Source organism: Metopolophium dirhodum, chromosome 3 (assembly GCF_019925205.1).
Source record: "Metopolophium dirhodum isolate CAU chromosome 3, ASM1992520v1, whole genome shotgun sequence".
NCBI lineage: Eukaryota > Metazoa > Arthropoda > Insecta > Hemiptera > Aphididae > Metopolophium > Metopolophium dirhodum.
Window position 1 is genome coordinate 13,773,669 of NC_083562.1, and position 27,363 is coordinate 13,801,031.

At 30.9% G+C, this 27,363-nt stretch overlaps 1 protein-coding gene across 1 annotated transcript in view; it reads right to left on the bottom strand.

The window, feature by feature from the left end:
• Positions 1-27,363, bottom strand: part of LOC132941374 (uncharacterized) — a 40,380-nt gene that overhangs the window by 10,619 nt on the left and 2,398 nt on the right. The window contains exons 2-3 of the mRNA XM_061009407.1: positions 9,497-9,814; positions 8,608-8,838 (exon numbers count right to left, since the gene is read on the bottom strand). Coding sequence (XP_060865390.1) covers positions 8,608-8,838; positions 9,497-9,814 — 549 coding nt within the window. The remainder of the gene's footprint in view (positions 1-8,607; positions 8,839-9,496; positions 9,815-27,363) is intronic.

Genomic DNA, 27,363 nt, shown 5'->3' on the forward strand with positions numbered 1-27,363 from the left:
GAGTACGTTGATCGTCGTTTGTGTTTCCCGACCAGAGATCGCTCGAGAACATTTAAATTGGGCACTTCGGCTATTTATCGGTGGACCTTTATACGTTACTGTAGCCGCGGCGAGTTATTATGCATATCATATATATAAAGACCGCGGCTGCAGATAATCTCTTGTATTTTATTTTTATCGGTTACAGACATCAAACGTAGGTAGGCATATATTGTATAATATATATATATGTAGGCATAGGGTTCTACACCAACGTATTTGTTTGTCGTATTTTTTTCTTCGACTTAACGAGTCACCATTTATCGGAGGGATGCGTTCATAAATCGAGTTTCAATTAAAACCAGAATATACGAAGTGTCGTTTTGTATATTATACTGTACATGAAAATGACGTGTGTGTATAAATTTTAATGTAATTTACGTACTAGTCGTATACTCGTATATGTATATAAATCGATTAAAATATATATGCCATAATAGACGAAAAACGACAGCGGGATATCGATTTTACGCTCATTTTATTGAATTTTATATAAAATAGGCTATAATAATAGCTCTGAACACCATAAAATTCTAATTTACGGTCAGCCGATCAATAAAATAACGATGCCAATAATATATAATACATTAGCGTTGTCTTTCTATATACGGTGTAGGTTTTAATCTATGTTGCAGGATTGCTGCGCTATAATAAGTATATATTATATATTACGCTTCTTTGAAATTTAAATATTTTTTGGCTATAAAAGTGCAATAAAAAGAAAGTTTTCCACAAACTTCAAAAATATGTCCCGTGTACACTGTTAGCTTTTATTTTTTCACACAATGCGCATACTTAATACTAATAATACTTACATGTTTAATGTTTATCACCTTTATGCCTTATCATCGTTTATATACAAAAGAAGGATATTGGTTCTGAAATATATTTGTATAATCCTTCGTTTTTGTTTTCTTTGATACGCCTACCTATATTATATTGTAATCGACGTTCACAACGTTATATACTCAGCAGTTTAATACGACATTACGACCTATACCGGCTATACCTCGTCATCCGGCTATTGTCATCATGTAATTTTCTGATTATTATTGATGCTCTTTGATGGTTATTCTGTGGTTGTAAGTACCTATATTATATTATAATCGATACTGGTTCGTAGACCGATAATATTGTTAATTTAAAAATAATTACTAGGCGATTAGGTTAGTTCACCGTATATGCACTGGATTATGAATAATATTGTATATTATTGTAGCCGTTCGGCAGGTATAGTTAGGAAAAAACGAAATGATAGTAACAGTCTTAAAAAGTAATGACTGAAGCCTCCTCAGTTTGGTCTCGTTAAATGAAACACAATATAATCTCACGAATCCGTTGATATTTTTTTCTAACAAATATAATATTTATAGCACAGATACAAAGAATTTAATTATTTCGATTTTTTGCAATTTATGACAAGGTTATATAATAATAAACATTTCTGCTAATATGACAATATTCAAGCAGACAACCAACTTATACCACGATTTCTGGATGTAGTCCGACTTACCACTTTGTTTTTTAAGTAGGTACATAAATATTTTTTTTTTAACAATTATTTTCGTTTATTGTGTTTGAAATTGGTTGGAATTACACGATGACAATATTAATATGTAAATATGTAATAAAATATAATATCTAATATTATAGTAATATATGTGTAGGAAAATTAATTTATTGACATACTAATATATTATAGTAGTATAAGTTCGACCCGTTGGCAAAATAGATATGTAGGGGTTATTTTTTCCATCCGCCATTAATATTGAAAAAAATACTACACTGTCATCATAACACTCTATATTATACATATAGTTGTGTCACTAGACTCCAAATATTAACACCGACTCCCGAGGGACGACGCCACGTTACGATTATAAAGTTCTTGGATCAGTCGACAATATTATTAGATTATCGAACCCACACGCGGAAACACATTTTTATATACGCAGAGGACTACAATAATTATTAGTACTTATATGTATATATTATTATAGTGTATAAATTGAAGGGTGAACATCCAGTTGGATATTTATGACGAAGGATGAGTATAGCGTGAGTGCGGGGTGTAAGGCAATGTCTTTATAATGACGATTATGATATGTGTATATTTAATGGTATTCACTATTTAATAATGCATTATTGAATTTTATAAGAATTATCATATTTTACAAATATGTCATAATCTATAACTGTGGAAATGAGTTAGATGTTCCCAAAAATTAAAATATTGTATTTATAGACATGATAGAAAATAAATTAATTTTAGCATGTTTAACTATAGTCTATATTTCACTGCGAAGTACCTACCTATATTGGTTCTATTAATTTTGAAGGTACTATTACGTCTTGCCATTATTGTATTCAAATTTACAAAAAGAGTTCAACCCGTGTAAAAGATAGCATAATTAAAAATGTTTAGAAAAAAAAATCAAACAAAATTTTTTTTTTCAAAACTTAAAATAATCATCATTTAGCTAAATTATCAGAACAATTAATTGTATTAAAAACACAATAAGTTATTTATAGTATACAGATACAGTGTAATTCGCTAAGCAAACTCATCTCCATTTTTTCCTTGAATAATAGGTTTATTCAAATTCTGATTTTTGGAACTTTTAAATACCTATAGGTTACCTATACATACACATAGTATTTATTTACATTTTTTATACTATTTAATAAGGAATTTAGAAATGTCCTGTGGGCTGTGGTGATAAAATATTTCTTTAAATGAAATTATGAAAATATAAAATGTATACATATATAATATTGGACATAGTATTTATTATTCTAGGACAATTTTTACACATTATAAATACATGCAGATGGATTAATATTTATTTATTAACATTTTCAAATCATCACAGCCCCCATATCTTCTAAACCCATTATTATGGACCTATTATTTGTATTTACACAAAGGTAAATAACTCAAAAACTACTCGTTAAAATTTTAATAAATTAATTATTAAAGAAGAAAATGTGGGCGAGCAGGCTTGGTGAATAATCCTGTATAATATATATATAAATACATGTTTTTATTTCAATTACCTATCTTTTGGTCAGTGTAACAAATTGATATATAATATATATTATTATATAAAGGGTATAACACAAAGACCTGGCAACAGTTATTTTGTGTGTCAGGTCTTATTCTGTTACACTCGGTAGGTAGGTCGTAGGTAATAATATATAGGTAGGTACTATCTTCAGTAATCGTACATCCTTCAATTTTTATTTCTCTTTTTTTTGGATAATTTCTTTTTTTCTATGTAATACTTAATATTGTAAGTGTGCTTGTATGACAAAAGTTTTGAAAAAACATCAGTAAACGTGGATTAATATTCAGCAAAAAAAAAATTTTAAATGTATAACAAGAACTTCTATCATAACCAATTTTACAAAATACAAGTCATATTAAGGGCGTCGGGCGATACCTTTTATAGTTTTATTAATCCTTCTTAGTCATCTCAATAACCAATGTAAAATTTGAATATTAAATACGTCCCCCTTTGGTTATAAAAACACAAAAGACTTCATTGGGGTTTTGGCATTGAGAGAAAACTCGGATTTCTATCGTATCTTTACAGTCCATTGATCCAAACTTGGCGATGCCCGGTAGGACAATTCTGCATTGTCTGTATATCTCGTGAATGATGACCTGTCCAATACTTTAAGCTACATAAAAATATTATCGATCTATCCATGCACAATGTATGTTACGCGTGTATACATTTTTTGTGTTAAAAATATAAATAATATTTTCCTAAATATAAAGATATTCATACGGTAAAAACAAAATTATCACCGTTAGGTTGCGTATATAGCGATATAGGTAATATACAAATATTATGAGCTACTATAACTATATAGTGACAGTATATTATACACACGGTAAATTCAAATAAATCGAATATCATATTTTATCACCTAATTTTAACTATAATATCTACCTATATAATATTACTATGGTAAATGTGTGTATATACCTATGTTTACAGAAGTTATTTTACTTAAAATGTTGTTTATCATTTAAATAAATTATTCAATATTCATACGAATTGAATACTTTTGTCATAACTCATATGTTTTTTATAGGTATACTGGCGTATTGCAACAATGTGAAATATGACGTTTCAATAATGAAACTCAATTTGTTTAAATATAATGAATTAATTATTTTAAAAAGATCTACCTATTTACACTCGACAGATAAAATTAAAAATAGCGATATGGAAGTATGATTTGTGCACGTGAGTGAAATCTAACAGATAATACGTCCTGTACTGTTGTGGTTCGTATTATGCATGTGAAACTATACATATAAATACAGAAGAATGAACTTAAAAAATACATCATTTTGTGTACCTATTAATAACTAATATGAGCTCTATGACTCAATATTATATGGCCATATACGTAGGTACATAAACAATGTATATTATGACCACGGCCACGTAAGTGTGGAAAAAAAGAAAAAAAAGAAAATTAATAACATCATTATAACGGACATATTTTTTCATGTTCTATATTTTTACTGTTTTAATTTACTGTTTTTATCTATTTAGGCGACGACAAGCCTGCACTCTTTGACGATGTGCAAGCATTAATTTTAAATACGATTTCGATGAAATTAAAATATTTATTGTACACATAGATATAGGGCCATAATAATTTATGTCAGTGGCTAATAAATACTGAACGGAGGGTGAGAAAAGAAGTATATACATTTAAATTCTTTCTCCTAGCGGGATAGAACATTTAAATTAAATTTAGAAAACGGGCCCCGCGAGACCGTGGCTAATGGGACAGATTCATTCGTACCTACGAGTATTTTATTTTATTTTTATTTTATAATTTTATTTTTATTTGAAGACACTAAATCATTTTGTCTACCATTGCATGTAATATATAATAATAACAACAACAAAACTGTTAAAACATTGTTATTATATAGGAATGCAATAATATATTACGTTTCAATGCAGTATTATGTATATATAATATGCATTATTATTATTGTTCTTTAGGTATAAAATAATACAATGATAAAAGTAAAAATAACTAGATGAAAAATCTAACACTATGTTAATGTATAATAATTAAGAAATTACGTGTAAAAATGTTGTATCACAATCAAATACCTAATTTAAATAATGTTATTAAATGTCGTACGGATGTAATCTTAACCTTGAGTAGTTTAGTACTCACTTGGATATTCTTCTCAGAGTTCGTTTATTTTTGAATAAATGCCAAATTATTACGCTCTTGGTAGCTAACACTAGAAATGCACAACTGTAAATAATATTCAAAATATATTTATTTACCGATACCTACCCATCAAATAAAATCTACAATATTGTACATTTTAAATATTATATTGCCTGATCAATTTTTAGAAATTAAAAAAAAAATAGAATGTAAGTATTAAAGTTTGATCCTGATTAGATTTGCCATCTATTAATTGCAAGTTAACTGGCGAGGAACTGATTTACCTATATAGTAAGTACCTATTAAAAATTTAGGTATTTAATGTTTCTATCTAGACATAGTTACTTATTGGTGATTGCTAATTGCTATAATATTGCTATAATTGAAGACAATGTGGCAAAATTCATAAGAAATATATTTAGAAAATACATTTATAAAAAATAAATAATAATAATATGTAGTTATTTTTTTATAAAGTTTAGTTATACATTGTTAGTTTTATAATGACTTGGTCATTTTTTATCGTTATTAAATTTGTACAATTATAATATTATGTCGGTGGGTACTAGGTACCAAGATTAGTAAGATTATTACACGTGTGCTATCAACGAATTCTAATTTTCTCATTTAAATTTAATTATTCTAAGTGATTCACGTGTCTGCTTCAACCTGCAGGTGTAAATATGCAATGACTAATGCGTATATAATATATAATAAATAATAATTTGTTTAATAGAAAAAAAGCACATATATATATTCAAGCCGAATAGCCTTTTAGCAATATAGGTTTATACTTTATAGTATTGCATATATTATATTAATTTATTGTTTAAACTTATTATACGCATGTTGTATGTATGATTCAGTTAGTATTATGCTAACAATTGAAATACCTACTTGAAACTATTTTTATCGTAAAATATACTAATTACTTAATAGTTATCATCTATAGTAGTAATTATATTAAAAAAAATATTTGTACTTTATACATGTCTTATGAATCAAAAATCAAATATTATGCTATCAATTTTAAAAATGTAGTTCTTAATATTATATGTTAATAAGACAGTGCCTTATGTCATAAGATAGTTTTTCATTTAGGTATCTAATTTAGAAGCGTGGATAACATTTTTAATGTTACTTCTTTTTGAAAATCGTCAAACAATAATATATGACTTAATTGTTCAACAGCTGGGTTAATATACACATTATTCAAGTACACGATGAAAATAGTTATTATATACTTTAAATAAGATTTTTCTAATTTTGTTCAATGCCCATCGGGCCCAGAAATGATAATATTACATTATAGAAATATATATCACCGCGGCACCTACGCTTTTTGAAAAACCGGTTAATCCATTATTATAAAAATATAATAATTTATGCTAACTTTACTGTGTATTATTATTATTCGATTATGGTTTTTAGCATATTGATCTAAAATGATATTACATTAATTTTTTCTTTCTATTAACAGATGGGCCTACGGTTAACCCCGCGTAATACGATGAAACATCAAAGATACGACCGACAAAGACGTAATATTTATTTTTTGGTAAATAAATAAAGAAAAAAAGTTATATTTGTTCATAAACAGGACCGTCAATTAGGCTTTTTTTGAATTGAATCACGAATGTCCAACAAGTCAACAAATATTGAAGTGGTCTGAAACAGTGGGTAGACTGAACAACAAAGTCAACATTGTTATCATCACCTTAAACATGCTTCCCCAGTGGAAATCATCTCACACTCTGTCAACATGCCTACGTAAAAAAATGTGAGTATTTTTTATAATACGAGTTTGTTAATAATTTGCAAGTGTTTTAAATAGCAGTTTGATTTTAAAATAATACCGGTAAACCTGAATGATTTAAAAAGTATATTAATACGCTATCTATTAAACACTCATTTAAAATAAACTTGTACAATTAATACTTCATTGAGTGAATAGTGATTAACGGTTTAATTAAAATCAATTAAGATTTTATTAACATTCTTATTAGTTGAACGATTTTCTTCTAATAAAATTATATTTAGCAATCTATATGGTATCTAAACAAAAATAATTTTCTAAAACCACTGAACTATGACTTACATTTGAATTTAAATGGTCAAAATAATTATTTATATAATTCACTAGGTAGGTATATAAAAAATAAATATACATTAATTTAATTACAATTCTTACTGCAATTTTTTTGTATAGACGTACAAACGAATTACTCATTTGCGCCAAATAAAATTATTCCGTATTGGGTAGCCAAAAAAGGTACGTTTTATCGATAGCCCTTTTGCGCATAATATAATATCTGCATATACATTTTATAGTAATAATGGTTTAGTAATTAACAGTTTATATTATAAAATTGTCAAATAAATATTTTCTGTGCGAAATATGTCATACTTTGAAATATTAAGAAAATGTACCTATATATAATATATAGTTATTATACAATCATAAATCATAATAATATATATAGGTATATTTGCTAAGTTAACATGCAGACGAAAACTGTTTTTGTAGAACAATATACTACTCAACGATGAAACTGGTGGAACTAGACTCTTGCAAGTGCCAAGTGGGTGATGGGTATTGGATACAGTGGCTTACCCAGGGTGCCTATAGGGGCTTCAGGCCCCCCTCATTGGCCGTGTTATGGTATACATCTTATATTATAAAAGCAAAGTACAAACCATGGTATTTCTGTTTAAAGAAATAAATTTGTGTTTGAAGAAACACTGCGTATTATCAATTATTTGTAGAGGTTATGACACGGTTACGTGATATAGCAATATAACGACCTAGTATAAGGTAACGGATATCAAGTTCTGATTTACTTTGTTTTAGCCATCCCATTGAAAAATCATGGGCACGCCACTGATTGGATAGATTTACAATAGTACCTATGTATAGGTTAAACAAATACTGTATTCAAACATAAACAATTGCACTATAAGTCTCACTTTTTTAATGCATAACACGTGATTTTAAAAAAATCAAACAAATAATAAATATCATCAAATATATATACAGATATACAGAATCGTATAATTTTTAGTTGAAGAAACTATTGTTAAAAGATAGGTATTATATGCAATTAACGGGGCATGGTGTTTTTGAAGAAAATATTTTGAAGGGGTGAAATATATATTATTATGATAAACCTATTATAGGTACGACCACTGCGGTGCGTAGGTATGTCAATTATTAATTGTCCACACCTGTTAAAAATAATAATTAATTGTGTGCTATGATAATAATCGCTTATGAATCATTAATATTGAACGATGACGTAAGTATTGATGTACCTATATATAATATACAGACAAAGTGTTATTGATATATACCTTCGGTCGCACGAGCAGTGCATGAGCGTGTTCAGCCTCCAGTTGAACAGACCGTATTTACTTTGCAAAGCGCCAATCCACATCGGACAAGACGTGTCATGGATCCTGCAGCATCGATCCGCTCCACCGAACCCGTCGAGTTGTCTGTACGATTTCGCTGAACGCCCTTTCCCACACCATTTTGTACCAGGAACTCTCAACACGGACAGCAGATCTCTCTTTCGCCGTTTGCTGAAATCACGACAAGGAAAAATAATATTGAATTATAAATTTATCGCTATTATAATTTATAATTTAATTGCATTGTAATAATAAATTATGTGTAGTCCGCGGTATTACGGTATTATGATTAGATGCTTTTCATACGATTACAAAAACATTGCAGAAAATATATCAATTAATATTACGTTGACTGTACCTATTATATGAATACAGTCATTAGTTGTATGCAGGCACGGCGTTTGGGGAGGGGGCATGGAGGTCATGCCCTTTTCTAGACATCGTAACTACCTATAATTGCTTATTGGTCTTTTAAGTAGACGTTTTGGACCAAAAGGATATTGCCCCCTTCCTAGAAGACGAATCAAATCCGCTACTGTTTGTGTATACGTATTACGTGTGATTGTATGAATCCTAAAGTAACCTAATCTAACTGGATCGTATAAGAACGGTGCATTAGGTTCAACCCAAAATTAAATATTTAAAAACAAATTTTCATTTATTATAACACAACTGGAATAAAAAGCTTCAATGGGTGTAGGTACCTACTACCTACATTCCGTATAACTAGGACGATATACATTTTATAATTAATGAATGCACGTGGTATAATATATTCCTATTATAGTCACTAAATAATAATAATGTATTGTAATGTAAATATACTGACCCGTCGTTACCGACGACGTCAGTGGTGCTCTCGTGATGCTGCTGCTGATACTCGTTCGCAAGTCTTCTTCTCGTTTTCTTGTGGTTTTTATGACAAGCTCTTTTCAAATGTTTGAAATCTACCATAGAGGCGTATTCTCCAGTCAAAGATCCCACTGTGTGGTTTTTGCCTTGCTCCTCATTCCAAAACTCTCGAATGAAATCTGTGGCCGTCTCTGGTTCCTTGACGTACTCGCAGTCGAAGAGCGTCTTTCCTGTTCCGTATATCATTTGCATGAAATGCACTCCGTCCGTGACTTGGTGCAACATCAACTCTTCCCTGCAAACGAAATCAATAAATAATAAATATTTTATTATTATGAATTTTTATTGTTTTTATTACATTCGAGTACTCAACACCAAATCGGACTTGTCGTTCGCACGCGCGGACGTGCAAGACATAACAATATATTACTAAACATAATCGTTTCAAGTAGCTACAGATAGAAATGTTCAAGTGAAATTCAATCGTATGTTGTAACGACAACGAATGTCGAGTATCTATAAATTAAAGATTCTCGGTCATTACATTTTTACTCAGCAGACTCCTGCAGTCCTGCAGTGAAGCACAGATGTATACAGTGTTACGCACAAGTTTTGGAAACTATTATTTTATATGGTTCGCGATATCAAATTTTACAGACGGAAACACAAAGTTAAAGACGAATATACTATACTATTATAATTTATAACCGTATGTTATAGTGTATGCGACGCTTGTAATATCCGATGTACGTTATTATTGTATTATTATAACTGTATTTGTTTAGGTACTATAATATAATAATACTTATCAAGTTCATATTCGTATGATTACTATTTAGTTGTCCAACCGCGGGCAATGGGATCGTACGATAACTATCTGAGATTACTGATTACGTAAATTCGATGATTGGATCTCAGAAACACGAATATCTAGGCGCTTCGGGGTTTTTATCGTATAAGATGTGATGCCGCGGCAAACTCGTACTATAGGTATTATTATGTTAACGAGGTGAGTTACAATGTGCGCTCTATATGACGTATAATACGTTCAATAGTATTCCTAATAAATATAATTAACACCTATAAAGAAATTATTGTTTGTTTAACAAAAATCGTAAGAGTCTTTTTGAAATTGTTGCGTGAAGTTAAAATTATTATGGTTTGTATGCTACTTCTTCTAACTATTGTTTTACTCTCACAAATTATTATTATATAATGAGACAGTAATCACTAATCACTAATCAGTATCATTAATTTTCAAAAATAAGTTACGGTAAATAATAAATTCTTACATTCTTACTACTGTTATAAATATTTTATACAAGTAGACACGTTTATAATATAAATTATTTTATAGAATAAAAAATTAACTACATCACGTAAAAACCTCATATAAATATATAATTGGCAATAAATAAAGATAACTTTAACGTGGGTGGGCATTTATTAAATTTGTTTCGATTAAAACAAATTAGGTCTTTCAGATTCCATGGTGAATCTTAGTGTTCAGTTTTTCTCACGCGAGCACTGGCAGTACACGACCAGTAAAGTTACTGAAAGAAAGAGTAAATTACGGAAATGATTCGGAAGGTATATAGGTACTATAGGTACTTGAGTTGTCATTTACAGATTTAAGTTTTTTGAGTCAAAGATATAGAGCAGTGTAAAATACAAAGGTACACAGACAAGTCAATGTGTAAGGTAAGTGGTTTTTGTTCGTGACATTTAGATTCCAAATAGTGTCCAACCATCAATCGTCAAAACTTTAATACTATTTGTTATTGTAGGTACCTACCTACCTATTATAATTATAATAAAGCGAGATATTTTTTTAAACTGGTTAAATTAAATTCCTGCACGTTATATCACAGCATACTTGAGTAAAAACAATTCTTGAGTATAACACATTTTTAATTTAGACTTCGCAACTAAATTATAATTATGTATCAATAATTTACTTGATCACTCAAGGGTCAAGGCCAGCAATCATATAAGAGTATGGGGAGTATTTTTTTTTAATATCAGTAATGTAAACAACTTTAATAAATAGTAAGTACTAAGTAGTATTATAATGTCTTTAAAATTAATAAGCCAATATAGTTACTGAGGAGTTTTACGTGACGTTTTGGAAAATTTGTCACTTAAAATATCAAGTAGAAAACTGTTTAGGTCGAGCACCAGTGTAGTACGCCGTTCACAACTCAGGTACTTATATTTAATTTCATTATTCAGTGAAAAATGGCTTTAGCAAAAAATCAAATGTTTATAACAACTGAAGGTTATAACAATAAACATCGGTATTACTATTTACAAAATATGATATACCATATACATTAAAAATTAGTTTTATTATTTAGAAGACAAATGGAATAGAAAACGTGACACTGACACATATTATGTACATGTGAGTATGCAGCGATGATAATTTTTTTTAATGACACTGACTATAAGAATTTTTGAAAGTTCTTTTTGAGTTTTAAATTGTATTCATCATCAAATATATATAACCACTAAACATAATACATAGGTAGGCGTTTTTATTGGCAGAAAATAAATACAACAATAAAACGTATTCATTGAAAATTAAATAAAAGACTTAAATTGTTTATTTTGTATATAATATATATAGGTATAATACAAGTAAAACTAAAATATTAATATTTTGATGGCTAATGATTTTTATTTTTTACTGTTTACGGAATTCAACGAAATCTTAAAACGCGTTTACAATGGTAGTTTAATGCTCATAACAGTTGTATACATACAGTTATATTATAATATTATCGTAGTGCGTAGGATGTAATTCCGCACTTAAACAAAAAAAATAAAAATCCAGTGTGAAAAAAAAAACCGTCGTATAAAAAATACCTAAATATAATATCAAATAGTATTAATTTAATCCTTATCGGTGACGCCACCACGTCTATACACGTGCATTATTGTGACGTCGTCACACAACCGTTGCAGGATCTGCGTCGGTGTACCTATTAAAGTCGATATAGGTATACCTATGCATATAATATATACATTGAAATATTGAATAATATATATACGCGTGCCACGTGTTATTTAACGCGGGGCACGCACAGCTTACAAGCGTATTTATAGTTTACTTGACGACGATATATTTAATAGTTTTGTGCGTGGTGTACACTGTACTGCACCGCCATGACATCAAGTGACTATATTATTATTATTGTTCGCGGTATACAATGGAAAAAACTATACATATATTATACACCATACATGTTACAACATGAACGGCACTTATTATTAAAAAAAAGCAAAGTGTGTTCCGACCAAAAGTTGAACTCCTTCTTAAAAAACAAAGTGGTTTTTGTTTTATTGCTATTATTCTACGAAAGTATTAATACATTTTTGCAAAAAAGAATAATAATAATAATATAATAAAACAATTTATACCAAAAGAGGCATACTTCATAAAGTGGACGTTGATATCACTTATATTAAGGTTTCATAATTTTTCGCGATCATCAAATTAATCATAACATTTCAAACTGGTGTTAAGAAAAGGAAAACGTACTATTTTTCCATTATAACACTGTTATTAATTCTAATTCTAATTATACATTATGTGAACCTAGTCGATAAAGGTAAATTAAGTATATCATTAAAGTCGTTTCTAACGTTTTATTACCGACTAAAACTGAATATCATTAACTATTTTGACCGATATAAATGTCTAATATCAAAAAGAAACATTTGAATGTTATTCTAATTAAAACGCTTTTAAAGGCACATATTTTTTTCAAAATAAATTGAATACTTTTTCACAACTTATATCCAGTTTGACAGTATTGATACTTGCAACGTAAATAGTAGTTAGTACCCAACTACCTAAATGGGGACAAAATACATTTCTATTTGATATGACGCCGTTATTTTTTTGTATAGTGCAGCCGATCATGTTATTTGTGTGTATTTACAAATTATATATGTATACCTATATGGCTATATGTATTAATGTGTTACGTATCATGTATCTATAAAATGTCTATAATGTGATGTAAAAATATACTAACGGTGTTAGGTGTTAATGTGTTATCGCAAAAAAAACAAGCAAAATCGACTATACTCCATTATTACGACGATTATTATATTATACGTTTTATATTGTGTTCATTTTTCTGATTTCTATGAGACGAAAAGTGCATTGTAAGCTATATATGAAAATTACATAATATAGTGAAGGCAATTGTCAGCGTATAGGTACTTTAGAACTTATCTACAAATAATTTCAGGTAAAAATATAATAATATTTAAATCACATAATTATCAAGTAATGGTATACTTAAATAAGAATATCATGCATTTGTACCCTTCCACCCCTCATGAAATAATTTTAATGCTTGCAGTAAAAATGGATTTTGAGAGACATTTTTTAACGGGGAGAAGGGGTTTTATGACATATTGGCATTCCACGTACGACGTACTTATACGCAGTAGTGCCCAAACGACTAAAATATATATACATTACAATCAACTAGCGGCAATGGTGACTGTAGCGTTAACGTCTCATCATTCGATAGCGACTATTATCACTTATTATAACCGAAACACTGGAATATGCAGAATAAGCCAACTGCAGACGCAGACGCAGCGTTATAACTTATAAATCACATTACACACACACAAATTACACTCACGTAGGTATATTAATTACATTTGAAACGATAGTGTATAGTTCTTTATGTAAATCAAGTGATGGAGACGTACATATAGAGTCCCGAGAAGCTTCCATTACAGCTTAACGTCATCGTCCCCTGCACTGCAGCGTGGTACAACATACGTGATTAATCGCGGTGAAGGGGGTGAGTTTGTTATTTTTTTTTTTTATCTTTTACACATTATATTAATCGGGTGGTGACGACAAAGGCAAAAGCGTTAAAGACACATCATGAAACCCGAAAAGTCGCGTCCGCCCCCTGCTTGTTTTCGAGATTAATTACACGCGCACACGTCGTCCGGCCATTTATATGTATACAGGATATATCACCTTTAAACGAGTGTCGTGCGCGCGTGTGTATATAAATCGACGGTCGGAAAACCGCAAAACATTAAACCGTGGAGACCGAACAATGGCCGTCCGCAGTCGTCGTTTATATATTTATACGCCGAGGGTCCGTATATAAATCGGGAAACAAAAAATATAATAATAAGACCTGCAATCAACGGTGTACCGCGCATATACTAATTTAATAGGACACATATTATGTGTTTAATAGGTTTAGAGTCTGGAAAATCGGAATCGTAAACTTTGAGATACAAAATAACCGTAAATAACAGTTTTTTTTTTTTTTTGTCTCGGGACGATTATCGGTAGGAGGTGCTGCGTATAGCGTAAATATAGTCAGAGACCTGGGCAAGAAATGAAAAAAAAAGCCGAGACCTCCAAAAGCGATAATACACAGGAATGGCCGCTATCAATTACGTGGCTGTTGACGGTTCAATGGAAACAACAATTAGATCAGACACACCGCGCGCACACATATAATATATATTATAATATATACTATATACATGTATACAGTATTGTACACCGATATATAGGTACGTATAATAGAAACCCGACGATACTCGCACGTATACGTTTAAACTCTTGAATGTCGAGTGTGTGTGCGTGTGTGTGTGTGTGTGTGTGTGGGGGGGTGTACGGTCGAATTCTTCATACAGGGGAGGGTGTCGGGGACCGCATTGTATCCCTGCGGAGTTTATTATAAGAGAAGAGAGCGGCGCACCCGGCCATACATATATTATATACGACGACACGTCACTTCACGCGCCCTCCTGCTCTCGGTCGTATTGTACATTTATATATACGTAATAATATGGACACGCGGGCGTTCGATTTTACACAGTGACTTTCGGATAAAATTTACTTGCGTTATATTATGTACTAATCACCGCGGTTGCGGTGGATCACCCCATGTGAGTATATATACCACCGCACATGCAGACCCCACTGTCGCCGCCACGGAGCTGCAATTACTCCACATAATAAATAGACGCTGCCAGGGGGTGTGCAGGGCATAATATGCGTGGCGGCTCCCTTCGTCCACAAAAAATATTAATAGTATCAACTATATGAGATATCATGGACAGATAAAAGATTAATTTTTGCGATTTCTGCGAAAATTAATATATGTTTTACGGTGTGTATTTTAAAAACACTATCAAATGTTATTTTTATGCATTTTGATTTTTGATTTGCTAATCGACAGTTTTATTAAATATAATATGAAAACATAAATTGTGCATTGAATACTTTTATTACTTGTAAACATTCAGTAATTTTTGTGAAAGTCCACTCCCTACTTTTCGCAGATATTTTTTCATAACCCAGCATAAGAGGACATGGTCTACTTCAGAAAGATATGAAATGACGAATAGAATCTCCTCCATTATGGGTATTACACCTGCACTATAATGGAGTGCGTACCATATAGCAATTAGCTTTTTCATGTTTTAGAACTAGGTATTATAATATTATAATATATAACCAGTAACGCAAAGAGGATTCAGTTTCCAAGGCGTGGGGATTATGAATTTCAAAAAATTTTCTCACTAGGTAGGTAATATGGGGCTTATGAGAAAAATCTAGGTGATGGCGTATACGTAATACATGGTACACGTACCTACACGACGTTACATAGTCTTATTCAACAATGTATTAAGTTTAATTCGTAAAAAAACTCACGTTATGTGAATGGGTAGGTTTCAAATTATACCCCCCCCCCCCCATTCCTACTGGTTTCAGCACAGTATTTAATATATACACTTGCATTGTAGTTTTAAAAAGAGATCATATAATTATAGGTACAAAGTAAAGTTTAGTAAAAGGACAAATAGGTGAACATAAATCATCATTCATCACTATACCGGCAAGTGACCGCTGGATAGATCGAATTGTAAACACATTTACCCTGTGGTGTGAGACTTTGACGCATTCAAAGTTCAAACGCATATTCACAGCGAGTTTAACGAAAGTACTTGAACTAACGAAAATTACACCAAAATAGCTCATATATTATACCTAATATACCTATATGTAAATATACTAAATAGTTTTACGTAATTTATGTTTTTTTTAAACAAAAATACTTAGATGTCAAATAGTTACATGTTTTACTAATGGAGATATTTATTAGAGTCGTGATATAACGAACTTTTATATCATCCTAGTTAGCCTGAAAATACATTTTTATACCAATTCACACCTGCACGTATTGGCCAATACAAAATATGCAAACAATTTTTGTCATAATTTCCGGAATTACAGATTATAGGGTAAATTGTATACATTTTGATTTTTTTTTTAACTCTTACAGATGCGCCCTACCGCTGCCTCAAAGTTGGGCTAACGGTGTTCCTATATAAAAACCGTGTGTTCCATACGATGCGCGTCTATGTTACCGTGAGGCGGCCATTAGCATAATATATTAATAATTAATATTTTATACAATTAGCAATAAACGTAACAACTTACCAAACTAAACCAAATCAAAAGGTTAATCATACCATGTTCTCCCTATATATAGACCAAGAAAGTATTTTCTTTACCAACCACCGACTACCAAGTAATAATTATTGTCAGTCTGGACCAAACTGCTTTACTCAAGTCTCAAGTTGTTCAAATATCTTCAACTTTTTAATCTGTACCTACCATAATATATACAATTTTAATGTAATTTGCATGTCTTATTATTTAGTTTAGCACTATAATTTTACCGCTCAGCGGCAATACTTTATATCGGTGCCTACCAACTATAAATATCAATTTAAATGATACGCCGGTCACTTTTCAGAGTGTACAATATTAGCCATACTATAGCTAATGAGAATGACTATCATGATGGTAAAATGACAAAATAAATGATAAAAACCTAATTCGTTATTAACAACCTATATATAGTATGAATAATGAATATATTATATAAATATATATCGTCTTATGAAAATAAAACTATTGTCGAATAATAATATTGATAGGCTAATGATTTCTAACAAGGTGCCTAACCCACACCCTTTTTGTGCCTATACGAGTTTATAAATATATGGCAAGAACCTCTAAAATATGTTTGCACCGGGGACTCAGTATTGTGATTGTGGCACTAACAATGCATAAAAGTATATTCTGTAGTTATATACTATGTATTCGCAATGCGCTCATTATAAACGCGTTTATGACGTGTATTGAATTTATAATTCTAGTGTAGGTACATTTTTTTTATGCGACGATAGAATAAAAGGTATAAACAATTATAGAATTACACAATTACGATCACAAACATTCCAGACGCGTGTCAACCGTATAGGTATTTACTATTTAACCGGAAATAACCTATACAGGTACCGATATTCCCGTCGGAAGAGTCTATTCTATGTTACCTATAACTTCTTGCCATTACATCGTATGAGTCGTGTTGTTTGTCATTTTTTATGTATACCACCTATTTTATTGTATGGTTATGATCTTTATAGAATAGAAACTTTATGATCGATTTCACTTTGTACTCCTAGACCCTAGTGTATAATAATATGTACCTACCAACTGTTAGGGCTACATCGGTACATCACAGTACCATATAGTATACTTTTTTACTAAATTTATTTTTAATTTTAACGCTACTGTAGCCGGTAAAGCATGAGTTATACAACTCAATGAAAAACTGTTTAAGAACGCAGACAGATTACGTGCATCGTATAGTAATATGGACGGTATATCTAAATCAAGATCAAGATGAATTGTATGATTGTCACTCGTTGTGGTTTTAGTATAATTTAATTACAAGAATTACATAAATGTATCTAATAGTTTATTACCTAAAGAAGTTTATATACCAACATTTAAATTTATATTGCAATTTGCAATTACAACGAAAATACGGAATTAATAAATTGATTTAGCGTTTTAAGATTATTAAATCGTTGAGTGTTGACGGTAGATCGACACATAACAACATATATTGAATATGAGTGTATATCGCGGTATAGGTATAATATAACATTATATATATGTCATAATATGATAATTTGAGCACAGAGCAACAAATAATCATAAATATTATACGATAAATTAGCAGAGATTAAAATATATAAATGTAAAATTAACACGGTAATTACATTAATGAGAAAATAACAATTCAAATTGTTTGATATATCATGCTTGTAGTTCAAAATCCTACAAGTTCCCCATACACTTTACCGCTTCTTTTTTCGCCAGGTGGATATCTTTGATGTTGCCTTTGAATATACGAAGTGAACACTCATCAGCAATGTACTAATGTGGCTATATATATATATAATTGTCTGTGATATGTAGTCACATAGTAACATTTTTTAGAGTCGCGTGCCCCGATTTAAATACCATATGCATATTTTATCCATGCGTGGCCTGTTCATATACGGTTTAGTGTTTAGATCATGTACGATATACATGATCGAAGGTTTAGTGTTATAGACTTATACTCAAATTTGCCTTAGTAGCTCAAATCATATTGTTTGGCAGTTGAGTTAGTTATCACTTAGCACTTAGCACTAACCTATTAGTTTTTGGTCGTCCGGGTTCCTGCGACCTTATTCCCATCTAGAACTTATATATCAACTTTTCCTTCAACTAGCTCCCTTGCTTTTTACCAGTGGTTTTCGGAACGTAAGTAGTTAATCTAAAGTCGGTAATCTGGCCAGTAATCTTAACCTCCCGGCTCCCTATATTCATACCGACCTGGCGAAATCATAAGATGTAAAACGTCTTAAGTGTATATAATACACCGTATTTTTATATTAGAATACTTCATGAATGTATGAACATAATAGCTATATAGAGAGGTCATTATATTATGGTGTACAAGGTAGACTTTAAAATAGTATCTATATAAATGAGTAATGACTGTAAAATGGCGATTGGCGACAAAGAATGGATGTTGACAATCTGCCCAACTATTTGAACGAACCATGCCGATCAAATTATGCCTACATCGTTCTAAGTGCCTATAAATATAAGGCATATATATTATATGACATTATATGCACACAGTGAAAGTTTTTTTGATGTTAATTGTAATAATATATTACCTATACTATATTCAAATGCCTATACGTATACCTACAAAGTACAAGTACATACATATATATAGGTACATAATGATAATGGTAGGTATAATACCTATATAATATGTACCTACCCATATTCTAGTGTTATACATGTGTTTATTACTCAGTGTCTGCTTATATATAAACTTAAGATTAAAAATATTATTTTCTGCAGTAAAGACTATATATACTATACATTAGTACAATGAATATAATATAATAGAATACTGACATACCGTGATACCGTTGACATTTTATAATTTACTGGCCTACACCTATGTATTTAAATATTTCTGTATAGGTGTTTACATAAACAATGCAAACTGTAAGGTATAACTGTGTTCTGATTTCTCATACATAGGTATATAGGGTTTTCGAGTCTTTAGAATTTTTCTTTAGAATTTGCATTCACTTATTTAAATCGACTGTTAAATATATAAATATGTATATATTTACCAGTCAAGGGTGGTGCGCGATGTGTGGATTAAAACGTTTAATATATACGCCTACAACGCCTTATTTCTATAAAAACGATTTGAAGCGCCGGTGCAGCTGCAGAGTTCGGCGAAGATATAAAACTGCATGTTACAAGTTTATATATATATATATATATATATACTGCATGTACAGGTAAGCTACTACGGACGGGTCGGCGGAAATAATAATATAATATAAGTAAATAAGTTATGAAGCTTATTGTCGTTACAGCGAGCCTGCGATCGAGTGACGGCGTCGATAAACCGATTAAAAATGCGCTTTTAATAAACTGTGAGAACCGACAGACGCAGGCAGAAGCGCGCGTTTCTCGATTACGTATGCCTCGGCGTTTTGGGCGCGAATAATATTATAATGCGAGTTCCTTGTCACCAGTTTGACATCTGCTACGATTTACACACGTCGGTGCGGCGGCGACGCGCTGCTGGCCCGCGTGCTGGCTCGCTGATGTATTATTTAAAGCTCCAAAGCTCCTTCCCACCGCGCGTCCACCAGCTGATGACACCGCCACCACCGACGATTTTAATCCGAAGCCCATAACCAGCATGATTTCGAGCTGCAACAACGCCCACGAGTTATCGATATATATATATATATACTAGTATAGCTGCAACGAGGTGTGAGCGTGAAAAAAAATTTCGTAATTTTTTTCTGAACTTTTAAAAATATATATTTTTTGCTTTAATACATTTCATCATTTATTTATCATAAACTGAACGACAAACGCAAGTTCAAAGCCAAATAGGGAGCTGTTGCCGTCTGAGCGCGTGTTATAAAAAACATACATACCTATATATACAATAACACTACACACGCAGCATTGTTATATATTATTAATAAATATACACCACATGTATAGATTTCAATAACTGCAGAGTTATGCAAATTTTACGCGGTGTTTTTTTTTTTAATACTTTCGAGTTTTCGACAACGCATTAGTTTTTGCCTGTTTATGCATACCTATACTGTTGTATAAAATATTCGAGTATATAGGTACACCTGTAGTTATTTTATAAATCTGCATAAACATTAAAACTAGTACCTAATTATTTATTATTATTATTATTATATTTTATATATTTAAAAAAATGATTTCATTTCGCCGCCTGACCTGCAGCAACAGAGAAAATAATCGTTATACTTTTTTTATCATTCAACATAACTATACTATAATTATAGAGTATCGGTAGCAGCAACTGTGAGTATAGGCGAGGGAAAAAGTTAAAATCATGTTTGGTTTAGATTTAGGTAGGCACCTATACACAGTTACATTTAAGACATCCTCTGTCACTTTTCAAACGCATTTCTTATAAACTCTTCAAATCTATTGGGTTTTATTGTATATTTAGATATGATTTAATATACATTACTTTTTCTAAAATTTTTTTGATTTAGTATGGGTGATGTCATTTTGAAATAATTGACTTTATAGGAGTATGCATATGTCATAACCCAAAATAATCGGAACGTTAATAGTTTTTTTTTTTTGTCAAAGTGTATGCACTGCGGTTTAGCGAATTTATAAATAAAAGTTTCTAGTTCAAATTAAAAAAGAAAAAATTGTTTTAGAAAACAAGTAGGTAGGTTGGTAATGAGAGGTACAAAAATATCGTCTAGTAGGTACTTAATAACATTGTGTATATTGTATATAATACGTATTAATATACTAATTTACTAAATATGAAATCGGACAACGTTTGTATTGTGTATAATATAATATGTAAACTCCACCTCAGCTATTGTACCAATATAATGCCTATATATAATGTTAGGTACATGGTATATATGTGGTCTATACGGTCTACGAAGAACAATGTACAATGTAATATTATAGAAAAAATATGTGCATCGTGATGAACCTATTGAACACAATATATTATACACTCGTATACAGTATGCTCCGAACGAAGGAATACGCAAATCGGTGGATTTGTAATGACGTATATGTACTCATGAATTCAGAGAATCGCGGAGTTCTGTTGGGCTTTTTTTTTTTAGTCGACTCTATATGTGAAATTTTTTCTGATTCAACAAAAAACGAACAGCTAACACAGTTTGCACACACGTGTGTATATATATAATGTAGGTATACAGCGTTATTATACTTTGCCAAAAACGATTTGGGTCAAGTTTTATACAAACAAAAAAATATGTAGGTATAATACATCGTTACCCTTGATGCCTCGGTGGTTTGTAGAGTTTAGATTTTATTATGCTATTAAATAGCTTATGTAATTATTTATAGGTGAGTACGAAAAAAATTAATTTTGTTTCGTATAATAATTGGGTAGGGACTAGGGAAGTAGGGAACCTACATGACACATGTGCAATTCATTAACATAATCATGATACTCGCAATGCCGACTCCTGCCGCGTTACCGTTTAAACATCTCCCTAAGTTGATACCTATATATTATATAAGGTACAATTAATATTATTTTCAACAAAATTTAAATTCAAGAACAAATTGACTTACATTATAAGCTGTTTAAAAATGTATGTCTAAGACTACATTATACACTATTACACTGCTTAGACTACTTAATGCATTTATAATTTGATTTATATGTAGGCGTTATTATTTTTTCTTAAAATATGACTATATCATCAAGGTCATTAACCTTTTACATTAACATACTTAGATAATATTGTAAATTTCCATTCAACAATGTACCTAATATTGTTTGCTTTAATCTGTATTTTTAAATATTATGTAGATATATGATATAATATATTATTTCATAAAATAATTTGACTTGGAATGGTTTTTAATTTCTGAACACTCTGCAAGTGTATGCGGTCCATGGAGTAGCAGTATGGTACAATATTCACTGCTGTGTAGAAGATATGTGTATTGTATTTTATTATAATGAATATGTGAGAGAAAATTTGAAAATTTGATACCACTCTAAAATGAAGTGAAACATTTAAGAGGTTTTCAACTTCAAGTGACCTTGTGCTACCCTATCCGCCCTAACCTTAATAAGTGAATGGTCTTTTTCAATGCGGTATACCCTCAATACATCCTATTTCCGGATACAAACGTAATCCATACTCAATGCTTGGAGCACTTGAAACACTACAAAATATTTAATGTAGTTAACCTTTTAATAAATCCAATATTTGTCTAATAATTAGGTATTTATTATAATTAATATAATATTTTTATATAATTATCTGTACACAGAAAATAGAAAATAGAAAATTGACAAGTATGCTCCTGTGTTTTATATACATTTAGTGATGTACAATTTCATAAATTTAATTTTTAAAAAATATCGTAGATGAAATATTTTAATTATGAAAATTCTTCGGGAATTTTCCGGTGACCAGAAATTTCCCATTTACATTACTATTTAATACTTACAGATTGTATTAGTATTAAACTATTAAATATAATATGTTTAAATTGTGTTACCAATTTATTATCGAGTTAGGTACTACAACAGTACAGAGATTAAAGTGATTTATATATATTCTTAAATTCGGAATAAAATGAGTAGTTTACCTTTACTACATTTTTTTGACAACAAATGCAGAATATCACTTTCTATAAAACAAATTCACGATTCGTGTACATGCAGTTTTACTTGAAATATAGCCATATTATCTTAAACAATTAATTTTAAAATATTGTGGTCATTAAATATGAAAGATTGAATTATTCGATAAATAAACAAATAAAAAATAATATTATCAAGTATAACAAAAATGAAAAACGTTTTGAAGTTGTTCTATATAAATTGACTGAAATAACTGTATTTTAAAGTTTTAAACGTATATAATATGTACATGTTGAAACCGGATGGAAAAATAGTTATACTTTATTCTAAAGATTCTGGTTTTGAAATATCCATTATACTTTATGCACTTGGACCACTTTTGTTTATAGGTTATCAATAAAATGCACGTTGAAGTGTGATGATTTGTGGGTTTGTGGGCGTGAAAAGTGCGGTTATGGCAAGCTGTTATGATGTGTCGTTTCGGTATGAGTACTTTAAATAGTATATGGAATATGATATATTTATATACATAGTATTTTCTTAAAAGTCAAACGCGGAATAAAGTCTATTCAAGAAGACGAACTAGTGTAAAACAAGCAAAATATGTATAATTAATAACTATTGTTTTCTCGTATGAAGCTGTAAGCTGTAACAAACCACCAAAAACCATGTTAATCCTCTCTTGATTTTTTTCACAAGTGTTTTGGTAACTTTGGTAAAATAATCGCCGGTAGGTATTGCATAATATGTATGTGATATCAGCTAACAGCGCAGCGTTGTGTATAATGATATGGTTATTTACGAAATGTATTTTAGATTTGAATTGATTTTGCAATGACATGTCACATGTAGTCATGTTGTATTATTTTAACATATCTTTTCACTCGAAACTAATTGTAGATTATATGTAAATGCAAATACAATAAACCTTTTTGTGACTTTTTAATAGAATATTAACAAGAATATCAATTATATTCCTTACACTATTTTCCTGTACTAGGATAATAAAAGCTAACTATATAGGTAACTAAAAACAAAATTAATAATATCCTGAAAATTACATCATCCTTTTTCCATTAAATATTATAGGTTTGAATGAAATCGTTTTGATCTCTAGATCCACTACTGACACACATACTACAAACTATTAACACACACGTTGTACACTTATACCTATATAACAAAACATGTACGTCCGAATGTGTGCGAGCGCATGCGTGTGTATACGTAACTATATAACATACAAGACGGACAAGACACGTAAAATATAACACTTTAATAGGTCCGTCCTCACCCCACTTCTACTATATAGGTCCAGGAGAACTCGATATTGTATATACCTACCTATATGGCTATATCTATAAATATTCGACCTATAGGCCGAATAATTAGTCTTTGATGTCGTTCGTCTACACAGAAGATGTGTATCTTCCGATGACAGGGCTTCACACCTTTAGCTGATATATTGTTAATGATGTAAACAGTTACGAGTTTATAATGACCACCCGGGGTAAGTCCGATCGTGTCCGGCTATTGTTTCCCCACTGTGCACGTTTATAGCAGCAACACCAGTGCCCGCTCGTTTGTTATAAAAATTCATATGGCGTACCTATAGACGTGTTGTTTAAAATATAATAAAAAAAACAATTTAAATTAATACGCGACGCGTATAATATTATGTACACATACGCGGCGGACCTTGTTCGGATCCGCATGCTTATAGTATATTGTACAATATTCACGCGTAATATTATGTATACACATATATATATATATAATATATATATATATACATAGTCGGAAAAAAGTACAATATATAATAATATAATAATAGTGTGTAATAATAATATAATGAACGCGTATCAACGACAAAGAATGTCCCGCAGCCGCGCTGCAATGTACCGCGCGCAGCATAAATCACTTCGTCGTAGGTACCTATATAGCACTGTTCAGCGGTGGCGTCTTCGGTGTCGGCATCCCCCTTTCACGTCAGCATAGGCCGAAAACACGTCAAGGTAAACATTCGAATAAACAAGGGAAGAAAACCACATTTCGGGTTTTTTTTATTTTCGTCTAAAAAGGTCCGTATAGGGAGTAGACGGTATATGCAAGGTGGGTACAGTTAGGCCGCGATACCTGCGTAATATGTGTACCTATGTATTTTTTTTCCAAATCGATTCTTTGTGGTTTGATTTCATTGTCTACATAACTGTCTGTGAGTTTTGCGCCTCGTCATCCGACCGCCGTCGCAGTAGATGTTTATCACCGCGTATGATATTATAACCGCTGTCGCCGTGTCGCGTATACATATTATTACGATCTCTAACATATTCTCCAAAACAGATAATATATATTATAATACACCCCTGCAAACGCGACGGAAAGGTCCATCTCGCCGGGGAGCCCACACGCGGAGAAGTATATCCTATATATTATACCTCATACATTATCGTACCGTGTATATTTTATTTGACATTTCGCAGCGCCGTGCGTATGAAATGCCGTATATTATAATATTATAGAGTATAGACCATGGTCTCTCGCACCTGCAGCAGGTACACGGTGTATACAGGGAATGCGATGTTCTTAAACGTCTTAAGACTTAAATGCGTAAAGCCGACTTCTCGCGGTTAAAAACCACGACCCGCCTATATACACAGGCACGCGTATTATGTAACTTTACATGCACATAATATAGAACATACAATACGCCCACATCAGCCAAACGCTATTCATGATATAAATATAATATGTATATAGTAAACTATACAATATACTTATATGTGTGCCATGTCAAACAACAGACTGACCGGCGCTAAACGCAGCCCTGTCTCCCTACCCGCAGTACATCTGCTATATATAATATATTATGTGTACGCACATGACGTCCGAACGTTGTATGGAGTCAATGTATATATATTGTTAAGCGTATTTATAAATCGAAACGAAAAGAATTTCACGCTCACGATAAATCGACGCGTAGTAGTAGATATATAATAGGTACAATATAAAGATTACCCACACGCGTGATGTAACGGCTGCGATCTTTTTAGCGCGAGTTGTTTTTCGTCGGCCTTCGTCTATATTTTTATCTCGGAGCTTGAATATATAATTTTCTGCGCTGGCACCCGATTGCAGGGTTTGATTTTTCCGCAAAATTCGCACCACGTTACTCGTTTCAAATTTTTAAAACAAAAGTATATGCCCAACAATTGAAATTAAATCAAAACCGGTTCGCGTGTATACTGTATATATTAACCGGTTGGAAGATCGAAATAAAAACAGTACATAATATATAATATATAAAAAAAACCACAACGGTCCAGACACAGCTATAGTGTGTCATTGATGAATGGGCGAGAGTTTCTCGATTCTTTAACAAATAATTGTCTATAATATACAGAATATACTCATATACGTACACGTACGATTCACCGAGATATTTACTTACAAGCTTTTTAACGGTACTTACAGAAATAGTGCTTTTTACAAATACGCCAAATTATATTATTATTTATTATAGTATATGCTATCACATTATTTTTAAAAATTAATTTTTCTGGCTGCATAATTTATATAGCATTTAGAAAACAAATAATAAAATATACGCTAACTGCTAAGCTAAATGTATATTACTATATTGATATACATATTATACATTGAGTTTCAAGGGGAATGTTTAATATTATGGTATACCTAATCATAAAACAAAAGGTATTAACTTCAAATAGGT